Source organism: Pristiophorus japonicus, chromosome 19 (genome assembly GCF_044704955.1).
Source record: "Pristiophorus japonicus isolate sPriJap1 chromosome 19, sPriJap1.hap1, whole genome shotgun sequence".
NCBI classification, from domain to species: domain Eukaryota; kingdom Metazoa; phylum Chordata; class Chondrichthyes; family Pristiophoridae; genus Pristiophorus; species Pristiophorus japonicus.
The window spans coordinates 71368172-71379996 of NC_091995.1; the positions used below are offsets into that span (position 1 = coordinate 71368172).

At 48.3% G+C, this 11825-nt stretch overlaps 1 protein-coding gene across 2 annotated transcripts in view; it reads left to right on the forward strand.

Annotated features, from left to right (window-relative positions):
- ddx59 (DEAD (Asp-Glu-Ala-Asp) box polypeptide 59) overlaps nt 1–11447 on the forward strand; it is a 28245-nt gene extending 16798 nt beyond the window's left edge. For both annotated transcript variants that reach the window (XM_070861559.1, XM_070861560.1), the window contains exons 4-8: nt 108–197; nt 1030–1281; nt 4177–4329; nt 7051–7179; nt 10923–11447. In XM_070861559.1, the coding sequence (XP_070717660.1) occupies nt 108–197; nt 1030–1281; nt 4177–4329; nt 7051–7179; nt 10923–11192 (894 nt within the window). In that variant the 3' untranslated portion in view covers nt 11193–11447. The remainder of the gene's footprint in view (nt 1–107; nt 198–1029; nt 1282–4176; nt 4330–7050; nt 7180–10922) is intronic.
- The last annotated feature ends 378 nt before the right edge of the window (nt 11448–11825 follow it).

An 11825-nucleotide genomic window follows, 5' to 3' on the forward strand; every position in this document is an offset into this window, starting at 1 on the left:
GGCTCCTTCTCTTCAGGATCCCTTTCCTAGGACTGCCTCTCCTCCGAACGCCCTCCCTGCCCTCTCTCAGCTGCTGTTAACCGAGATTGTGCGGTTCTATTCAACAGGTTATTATCGCAACCCCGGGGCGGCTGCTGGAGATTCTGAAGCAAGAAGCAGTCAGCCTGTGCGGAGTACGGATCGTGGTGGTGGACGAGGTAAGTGCGAACGAGGCAGTATCGGCATCCCTCTTTAAAAACTCATCTGAATTCACTACTGCCACTTCGTCTCAAAGCAGCCCAGGCTGATTGGAGGAAACTGCCCCCTGCCTCACACTGTTCAGTTGGCCAGTGTCCGTCTCATTCCCTGCGGGTGTGACCCCCACAGCACAAGAACATTGGTCCAGAGAGACCACTAAGTGTCAAGATCAGGAACTGTCCTCCTGGTGCAGTAGGGAGAGCTCTTCTGAGATTGGGGCACTGTAGGGGGATCTTTACTCTGTACCTAACCCCATGCTGTACCTGCCCTGCAAGTGTTTGATGGGACAGTGTAGAGGGAGCGTTACTCTGTATCTAACCCTGTGCTGTACTTGCCCTGGGAGTGTTTGAATGGACAGTGTAGAGGGAGCTTTACTCTGTACCTAACCCCGTGCTGTACCTGCCCAGCGAGTGTTTGATGGGACAGTGTAGAGGGAGCGTTACTCTGCATCTAACCCTGTGCTGTACCTGCCCTGAGTGTTTGATGGGACAGTGTAGAGGGAACTTTACTCTGTACCTAACCCCGTGCTGTACCTGCCCTAGGAGTGTTTGATGGGACAGTGTAGAGGGAGCTTTACTCTGTATCTAACCCCGTGCTGTACCTGTCCTGGGAGTGTTAAATGAGGTTCCCTCCCGAGCAGCACACGGACTGCAGTGGTTGAAGATGGCGGTTCACCACCACCACCTTGGGGCAATCTTGTCAGCGATGGACATGTCCTGGAAAGCAGTAACTAGTGTGTATGTTGCACCGTTGCTTACAATAAAACTAAAAGGTGTTTTGATTTCTGTTCAGGTGGACACCATGTTGAAGATGGGATTCCAGCAGCAAGTGTTGGACATTCTGGAGAAAACGCCTGAGGAGCATCAAACGATTCTGGTCTCTGCCACGATCCCAGCAGGCATCCAGCAGCTGGCCAGTCGGTTCCTGCAGGACCCAGTCAGGATCACGGTGGGAGAGATGAACCAGCCTTGTTCCAACGTCCGTCAGATTATCCTGTGGGTGGAGGAACCATCAAAGAAGAAGAAACTGTTTGAGATTCTGAACGCAAGTAGAATTGGAGCTTTCTGTGTGAATGAAAAGTAGGAAATATCCAGAGCACCCAAGGAGCATGAGTATGTGCAGGGGACGGGAGGAATCGCGCTCGTATTCATCAGACAGAGATTGGCGAGAGGGCAGAGAAGTTTCCCTCGTAGATGAGTTGGGAAGTGTGGAAGTGAACCACCACAGAATAGGAAGGACCCTGGTTCGATCCCCAATCTGTGCAGACTTCGCTGGTCTGCGTACCGAAGGAAGTACAAACTTGTGATCGAGGGGGTACAACTGAGGCTCACTGGACCGATTTCAGGGTTGTCCAATGAAACAGAAACATAGAAAATAGGTGCAGGAGTAGGCCATTCGGCCCTTCGAGCCTGCACCACCATTCAATAAGATCATGGCTGATCATTCCCACAGTCCCCCTTTCCTGCTTTCTCTCCAAATCCCTTGATCCGTAAGGGCCATAACTAACTCCCTCTTGAATATATCCAATGAACTGGCATCAATAACTCTCTGCGGCAGGGAATTCCACAGGTTAACAACACTCTGAGTGAAGAAATTTCTCCTCATCTCAGTCCTATATGGCTTACCCGTTATCCTTAGACTGTGACCCCTGGTTCTGGACTTCCCCAACATCGGGAACATTCTTCCCGCATCTAACCTGTCCAGTCCCGTCAGAATCTTATATGTTTCTATGAGATCCCCTCTCATCCTTCTAAACTCCAGTGTATAAAGGCCCAGTTGATTCAGTCTCTCCTCATATGTCAGTCCTGCTATCCCGGGGATCAGTCTGGTGAACCTTCGCTGCACTCCCTCAATAGCAAGAACGTCCTTCCTCAGATTAGGAGACCAAAACTGAACACAATATTCCAGGTGAGGCCTCACCAAGGCCCTGTACAACTGCAGTAAGACCTTCCTGCTCCTATACTCAAATCCCCTAGCTATGAAGGCCAACATACCATTTGCTGCCTTCACTGCCTGCTGTACCTGTATGCCAACTTTCAATGACTGATGAACCATGACACCGAGGTCTCGTTGCACCTCCCCTTTTCCTAATCTGCCGCCATTCAGATAATCTGTCTTCGTGTTTTTGCCCCCAAAGTGGATAACCTCACATTTATCCACATTGTACTGCATCTGCCATGCATTTGCCCACTCACCTAACCTGTCCAAGTCACCCTGCAGCCTCTTGGCGTCTCCCTCACAGATCACACCGCCACCCAGTTTAGTGTCATCTGCAAACTTGTAGATATTACACTCAATTCCTTCATCCAAATCATTGATGTATATTGTAAAGAGCTGGGGTCCCAGCACTGAGCCCTGCGGCACTCCACTAGACACTGCCTGCCATTCTGAAAAGGACCCGTTTATCCCGACTCTCTGCTTCCTGTCTGCCAACCAGTTCTCTATCCACGTCGGTATATTACCCCCAATACCATGTGCTTTGATTTTGCACAACAATCTCTTGTGTAGGACCTTGTCAAAAGCCTTTTGAAAGTCCAAATACACCACATTCACTGGTTCTCCCTTGTCCCACTCTACTAGTTACATCCTCAAAAAATTCCAGAAGATTTGTCAGGCATGATTTCCCCTTCATAAATCCATGCTGACTTGGACCGATCCTGTCACTGCTTTCCAAATGCTTAATAATTGATTCCAATATTTTCCCCACTACTGATGTCGGGCTAACCGGTCTATAATTACCCGCTTTCTCTCTCCCTCCCTTTTTAAAAAGTGGTGTTACATTAGCTACCCTCCAGTCCATAGGAACTGATCCAAAGTCGATAGACTGTTGGAAAATGATCACCAATGCATCCACTATTTCTAGGGCCACTTCCTTAAGTACTCTGGGATGCAGACGATCAGGCCCCAGGGATTTATTGGCCTTCAATCCCATCAATTTCCCTAACACAATTTCCCACCTAATAAGGATATTCTTCAGTTCCTCCTTCTCACTAGACCCTCGGTCCCCTAGTACTTCCGGAAGGTTATTTGTGTCTTCCTTCGTGAAGACAGAACCAAAGTATTTGTTCAATTGGTCTGCCATTTCTGAGGAGACCTTGAGTAGATTTGGTCTATACTGTCTGCAGTTTAGCAGAATGAGAGGTGACCTCATTGAAACATATAAGATTCTGAGGGGGATTGACAGGGTAGATGCTGAGGGGTTGTTTCCCCAGGTTGGAGAGTCTAGAACTAGAGGGCACAGTCTCAGGATAAGGAGTCGGCCATTGCGGAATGAGATGAGGAGGCATCTCTTCACTAGAGGGTGGTCTTTGGAATTCTCTACCTGAGAGAGTTGTGGGAGCTCAGTCATTGAGTATATTCAGGGCTGAGACTGATAGATTTTTGGACTCTTTAAGGAAATCAAGGGTTATGGGGATTGGGCGGGAAGGTGGGGTTGAGGTCAAAGTTCAGCCATGATTTTATTGAATGGCGGAGCAGGCTCGAGGGGCCATAGGGCCGACTCCTGCTCCTATTTTTTATGTTCTTGTGTATTCCTACTGCCAGCTGAGTTATAAGTTGTAAATTAGCATCAGTGCCTCTGGGATAAGGAGGAGAATCGGTCAGAGCTTCTGCTCACTGTCTGCACCTACTGGAAGGAGTGTGTGTGCGTGTGTGGATAATTTTGGGTGAGGGCATCATTGGGCTCCACTATGATGCACCCATAGTTGAATAGCCCACTTGCACTGGTCTGGGCTCATACCTGATCATTTGGGTGAGGGACTGGAGGGCTCTTTTGAACCACAGGAATCGGTATCTTCAGGATTGGAGGGAGGGAGTGGAGATGAGTGTCCGTCTAAACTTCCTCAGCCTCTGTGTTGTATCTGCATGTTACATTAGCATTTATAAATGCTTGTTAAGATGCAATTTTTCACCCATTTTCTGTCCATTCCTCTTGTACAGGATGCCAAGCTCTTCCAACCCCCTGTGCTGGTGTTTGTGGATTGCAAACTGGGAGCTGACCTCCTCTCGAACGCCGTGCAGACGATCACAGGCCTGAAAACGGTGGCCATTCACTCGGACAAGGCCCAGTGTGAACGGAATCAGATTCTGCAGGTAAAAGGCTGGTGGAAACCAATGTGTGGGTACCTGCTTGGCCCAGCGTTTTACTGAGCCAGAAAGCCCAGAGTTCCCAGCATCCAACTGAGCTCTGTCCTATTTTAGGGCGGTATTTGGAATGTTGCAGTTGGGCTCGGGTAGCCCTGGGTTCAGGAGAGGAACGGTCACTCTCCTGTCTGCTGTTTGTGTTACAACACTTTAGGACGTGATGCCTGCTGTAGCCTAAAAGCCTGCCCGCACTCGCTGTCTACGTTCACGTCTTCAGAACAGCCACTGGGCAAAGTACCGGAAAGAAAAACTTGCATTCCTAAAGCACCTTTCACAACCTCAGGGTGTCCCAAAGTGCTTTACAGCCAATTAAGTACAATTGAAGTGTAGTCGCTGTTGTAATGTGGGAAACGCGGCAGCCAATTTGCGCACAGCAAGCTCCCACAAACAGAATGGGATAAATGACCTAATTAGCTGTTTTTAGTGATGTTAGTTGAAGAATAAATACTGGCCAGAAAACAGATGAGAACTCCCCTGCTCTTCTTCAAAATAGTGCTGTAGGATCTTTTACGTCCTCTCTCTCTCTCTCTCTCTCTCTCTCGAGAGAGAGAGAGAGAGAGAGAGCAGCTGGGGCCTCGATGAAACGTCCCAACGTTAAAAAGTGCTTCACAACAAATGAAGTATAGTCACTGTTGTAATGTGGGAAATGTGGCAGCCAATTTGTGCACAGCAAGCTCTCACAAACAGATAACCAGATAATCTGTGTGTGATGTTGGTTGAGGGATAAATATTGAACAGGACACCGGGGAGAACTCTCCTGCTCTTCTTCGAAATAGTGATCTTTTATGCCCACCTGAGAGAGCAGACGGGGCCTCGGTTTAACGTCTCATCCGAAAGGCGGCACCTCCGACAGTGCAGCACTCCCTCCGTACTGCCCTGGGTGTCAGCCTGGAGAATGTGCTCGAGTGTCTGGACTTGAACCCATGACCTTCTGATCCAGAGGGGAGAGGATAAGACTCAGCCACAGCAGGAGGGTTTGCCAATGTGCGTGAATCCGTACTGCAGCAGGGAGAGGTCCTACTGATATCGTAAGAAAGACCGTCAATGAGAAAGCATTAAGAATCAACTAGATACATGTAGGCCAGAGCACGTAGGGGGGGGGCGAAAGGTTCTTTACATGTGATTCCAGTCTACGCTCTGTTGTTGAATGTCTTGTTTTCCAGTTGATTCCCCAAGGACATTAATGAATCAGTTGGGTTTTTACACCATTCCAGAATTTTCACCGTCATTTGCATTTCTGAAGCCAGCGCGCAAATGACCAGATTTAACGGTCCTGAAATTCCGGCCTCCCCGGATCCGTACGGAATGTGTACGGATCCGGGAAGGCATCGGAAATCCGGTTTTCAGCGCACAATGCGCATATGCTAAAAACCAGCTTTCCTGATCTGTCACGTTTCTGGCTTGACCAGATGGCTGCATCTCTGGGAGAAGGACATTCCCTCGGCAGACATTTGCCCATCTCTTGCCCTGAGAATGTCCTTAAAACTCTTGCGCCTGGCACATAGCCTACTTTTACCAGCGTAAGAGTTCAAAAACATATTAAAATAACATTTTAAAAATACATATTTATGTTAAAAACCCTGCCCACGCAGGTAATTTTAAACCATAATTAAAACTTTTTTTTAATCGGCAAATTTTTTTTTTCAAAAACATTTCTATCAACTTTTAATTTCTATAGTGTATTTATGTGAGTTTTTTTTTAAATGTTTTATGTAGTGTTTGGGGCTGTTTCTCATTCATAGCAATAGGAGTTTCGGACTTACGAAACTCCGATTACTATGAATGAGAAAATACTTTACCGTGATTGGGTGTCCAGGCCCATGTGACTCCCACGGACGTCCCAATGTGAATGCGCAAGAAGGGAAGGCCTTGAGCCTGGGATCTCTGGCGGTCATTCGACCAAAAGGTAAGTCCTATTTTTAGTCGAACGCCCGCGGGAAGAAGAAACCAGGATTTCAGGGCCTACATTTATTTATTTCAGTTTTGAAATTTAGTGGGATATGAACACGCAGCCTCCAGTGTCACCGGGAGTACGTCAGTATTTGCCGGGAAAAAAATTGCCCAAGAGCAGTCGTCTTCTCAGTCACATGCTTCTTCGGCAGCTCCCAAACCCACGACCTCTACCGCCTAGAAGGACAAGGGAAGCAGGTGCATGTGGACACCACCACCTCCACGTTCCCCTCCAAGTCACACACTATCCTGACTTGGAAATAGAACGGCTGTTCCTGGGTCAAAATCCTGGAACTCCCTCCCTAACAGCACTATGGGAGTTCCTACACCTCACGGACTGCAGTGGTTCAAGAAGACGACTCACCACCATCTTCTCGAGGACAGTTAGGGATGGGCAATAAATGTCGGCCTTGTCGGCGACGCCCACAACCCAGGAATTAACAATAAAAAAAGAAAAAGAAGCGAACTTGCTGCAGACCTGAATGGCTTTGCTCTGTTGTGGAAGCTGAGCCCCCAGAACATATCCTTTTGGTACTTCGCCTACTGCGAACCTCACCACCCCCATCGATGGGCCAAAGGCCCAGTTCCCCCCCTTACCTGTGGTGGGGGCGTGTAAATGTTAGAGAAGGAGGCACACTGAGCGCTCTCGGGTGTGTGTGGGAGCGGATCTTTGCCCAACTTGTCATTGCCTCAAGGCCTGTTAATGCTGCTGTTTTCCAGGGTCTGCTTCAAGGGGACTACGAGGTTGTGGTCAGCACGGGCGTCCTTGGCAGAGGGCTGGACCTGGTCAACGTCAAGCTGGTGGTGAACTTTGACATGCCGCCCACCATTGACGAATATGTGCATCAGGTAGAGAGAGAATTCTATCACGCCTTCACCATCACCGGATGGCCCAAAGCACTTTACAGTACAGCCCATGAAGTACTTTTGGAGTGTAGTCATTGTTGTAATGTGGGAAATGCAGCAGCCAATTTGCGCACAGCAAGCTCCCACAAAAAGCAATGGGATAATGATCAGTTTTAGTGATGTTGATTTGAGGGATAAATATTGGCCAGGACACCAGGGATAACTTGCCTGCTCTTCTTCGAAATAGTGACATGGGCTCTTTTACATCCACCTGAGAGGGCCTCGGTTTAACGTCTCATCTGAAAGACGGCACCTCCAACAGTGCAGCACTCCCCCAGCACTGCACTGGGAGTGTTGGCCTGGATTTGTGCTCAAGCTTCTCGAGTGGGACTTGACCCCACGACTCTCTGACTCGGAGGCTAGCGTCACGGTTGACATAGAAGAGTTTTACGGTGTGAAGTCTCCACCTCCTTTCACTGCTCCCTGCTGCTGTCCCGTACTCCCAAATGCACAGTAGTCACAACACGGGAAATGGCTATTCCGCCCAAGCAGTCTGCGTCAGCGTGGATGGCTTGAGGGGTCCTTGTGTCACATCATTACGGTTGATGCGATTTGAACTGTTTCTTTTCCTGATCCGATTCCCCTTTGAATTCTTCAGCTGACTCGCTTTTCTCAGTGGCATCCATTTCACCGATTCCTTTTTTTTTAATTGAACGCGGGCACAATGGGCTGAATGGCCTAGTTTTGTGCTGTCAGTTCTGTGATTCTTAATCCTTTACCTCTTTGAGTTGTCTTTCTTACCACTAATTTATTCATCTCTTCATAGCTTGGTGACCTGAAACCTGCAATCGTCTCTTTTCCCCTTCTCTGAACCCTTTCTCCTGCGGTTGTACATCCCATAGTGAGCACAGCCGATACAACGCTCCATGTGTGGCTTCACCATTGCTTGATGGAGTGTCAGTAACACTTCTTTGGATCTGTTCATACAGCCCATAGTTTATTTGCTTTCACGGCTGCTGTCACGTGCTGTTAAAATATTTCCAATATGTAAGGGGGCAAATTGCTCCCTTTGATTAAATTTGGCGTGGAACGTACAGCACAGAAACAGGCCATTCGGCCCACTATGGGTCCATGCTGATGTTTATGCTCCACATGAGCGACCTCCCACTCTTCATCTCACCCCATCAGCATAACCTTCTATCCCTTTCTCCCTCATGTGTTTATCCAGCTTCCCTGTAAATGCATCTGTACAATTCACCTCAACCACTCCCTGTGGTAGCAGGTTACATAGAAGCATAGAAAATAGGTGCAGGAGTAGGCCATTCGGCCCTTCGTGCCTGCACCACCATTCATAAGAACATAAGAACATAAGAACATAAGAACATAAGAATTAGGAACAGGAGTAGGCCATCTAGCCCCTCGAGCCTGCTCCGCCATTCAACAAGATCATGGCTGATCTGGCCGTGGACTCAGTCCCACTTACCCGCCCGCTCTCCATAACCCTTAATTCCCTTATTAGTTAAAAATCTATCTATCTGTGATTTGAATACATTCAATGAGCTAGCCTCAACTGCTTTCTTGGGCAGAGAATTCCACAGATTCACAACCCTCTGGGAGAAGAAATTCCTTCTCAACTCGGTTTTAAACTGGCTGCCCCATATTTTGAGGCTGTGCCCCCTAGTTCTAGACTCCCCGACCAGTGGAAACAACCGCTCTGCCTCTATCTTGTCTATCCCTTTCATTATTTTAAATGTTTCTATAAGATCACCCCTCATCCTTCTGAACTCCAACGAGTAAAGACCCAGTCTACTCAATCTATCATCATAAGGTAACCCCCTCATCTCTGGAATCAGCCTAGTGAATCGTCTCTGTACCCCCTCCAAAGCTAGTATATCCTTCCTTAAGTAAGGCGACCAAAACTGCACGCAGTACTCCAGGTGCGGCCTCACCAATACCCTGTACAGTTCCAGAAGGACCTCCCTGCTTTTGTACTCCATCCCTCTCGCAATGAAGGCCAACATTCCATTCGCCTTCCTGATTACCTGCTGCACCTGCAAACTAACTTTTTGGGATTCATGCACAAGGACCCCCAGGTCCCTCTGCACCGCAGCATGTTGTAATTTCTCCCCATTCAAATAGTATTCCCTTTTTTTGTTTTTTTTCCCCAAGGTGGATGACCTCACACTTTCCGACATTGCATTCCATCTGCCAAACCTGAGCCCATTCGCTTAACCTATCTAAATCTCTTTGCAGCCTCTCTGTGTCCTCTACACAACCCGCTTTCCCACTAATCTTTGTGTCATCTGCAAATTTTGTCACACTACACTCTGTCCCCTCTTCCAGGTCATCTATGTATATTGTAAACAATTGTGGTCCCAGCACCGTTCCCTGTGGCACACCACTAACCACCGATTTCCAACCCGAAAAGGACCCATTTATCCCGACTCTCTGCTTTCTGTTAGCCAGCCAATTTTCTATCCATGCTAATACATTTCCACTGACCCTGCGTACCTTTATTCAATAAGATCATGGCTGATCATTCACCTCAGTACCCCTTTCCTGCTTTCTCTCCATACCCCTTGATCCCCTTAGCTGTAAGGGCCATATCTAACTCCTTCTTGACTATAGCCAATGAACTGGCATCAACAACTCTCTGTGGTAGAGAATTCCACAGGTTAACAACTCTCTGAGTGAAGAAGTTTCTCCTTATCTCAGTCCTAAATGGCTTACCCCTTATCCTTAGACTATGTCCCCTGGTTCTGGACTTCCCCAACATCAGGAACATTCTTCCTGCAGCTAACCTGTCCAATCCCGTCAGAATTTTATATGTTTCAATGCGATCCCCTCTCATTCTTCTAAACTCCAGTGAATAAAGACCCAGTCGATCCAGTCTCTCCTCATATGTCAGTCCGGCCCTGGAATCAGTCTGATGAACCTTCGCTGCACTCCCTCAAAAGCAAGAATGTCCTTCCTCAGATTAGGAAACTAAAACTGAACACAATATTCCAGGTGAGGGCTCACCAAGGCCCTGTACAACTGCAGTAAGACCTCCCTGCTCCTATACTCAAATCCCTAGCTATGAAGGCCAACATACCATTTGCCTTCTTCACCGCCTTCTGCATCTGCATACCATGACACCCAGGTCTTGTTGCACCTCCCCTTTTCCTAATCTGCCGCCATTCCACATTCTAACCACGAAGGAAAACAATCCCAGCTTTGCCAGTCTCTCCACATAACTCAAGTCGCTCATTCCTTATTTACTCAATCAAAACCCTTCATGGGTTTGAACACCTCTATCAAATCTCCCCTTAACCTTCTCTGCCCTAAAGAGAACAACCCTGGTTTCTTCAGTCTCTCCAATGAAGTCCCTCATCCCTGATACCATTCTAGTAAATCGCCACTGCACCCTCTCTAAGGCATCCCTTCTAAAGTGTGGTGCCCAGAATTGCACACAATACTCCTGCTGAGGGCTAACAGTGATTTATACTGGTTTACTATCATTTCTGTGCTTTTGTACATTGTGCCTCTATTTATAAAGCCCAGGATCCTATAAGCTTCTTTTTAAACGGCCTTGTCAATTTGTCCTGCCACCTTCAGAGATTTGTGTATGTGACCTAGTTTGTGTGTGACTAGACATGGATAGATCTTTGACTGAAGCAGTGGCGGAGACATTGGACACACTGTAAAGCGGTTTTAGTCCAGGCCAGTGGTGCTCTAACGCAAGTTGTACACGCTTGTTTTTCCAGGTGGGGAGAGCGGGTCGGTTGGGCCATCGGGGAACGGCCATCACCTTTGTGAACAACAGCAGCAGCCGGCATTTCCTGGAGCTGGTGAAGCGGGTGAAGCCAACGGGCACGCTGCTGCCCCCACAGCTCCTCAACTCCCCGTACCTGAGCGAGCAGCAGCGCAGGGAGCAGCAGAGGAGCAAGCAGCGAGCACAGCACGACGTGGTGACTGGAGAGAGTCTGATCGACATCATCAGGAAGCACGATCGCCGCGCACTGCAGAAACGATAGTCAGTGAGCCGCGGGCGAGGGGACAGGCTGGGCTCCTGGCCCTGGGTAACAGCAGCCTGTCGCTGTTCCACTGGGCTCCTCCTCTGTTGCCGTGTCCGGGTACAGTCCGAGCTCAAGCGGGATGATATGAATACGGCCTCGTTGCAAGAAGCTGGGCAGGGGAAGTTGAATGTAAACGATGAGGATTTTCAAGTATTCTGTATTAAGTGTGTGAACCTGTCTAATACTGTAAATACACTTTTGATCATTTGTAAACTGGTTTCTGCTTGTCTAAATGGCAACGACTAGCAGTGCCAGATCTTCTGGGCATCTTTCCCGTTCACCATCAGGATCTGACCTCCCAGGAGGTGTGTGGTCCTGTCTGTCTGTGTCGATGTGTGTGTGTGTGTCTGTCTCTGTCACTCTGTGTCTGTTACTGTCTCCCTGTCCGCGTATGTCTGTTCCTGTGCGTGTATGTGGTCTCTGTCTGTGTCACTATGTGTGGGTGTGTGAGATCTGTGTGTGTGTCTGCCCGTCGTGTCTGTGTGTCTGTCACTGTCTGTCTGTTTCTGTGTGTGTGGTTTCTCTGTCATTGTCTCTGTGTATGTCTATTTCTGTGTGTGTGTGGTATCTATCTGTGCCTGTGTGTGTGTG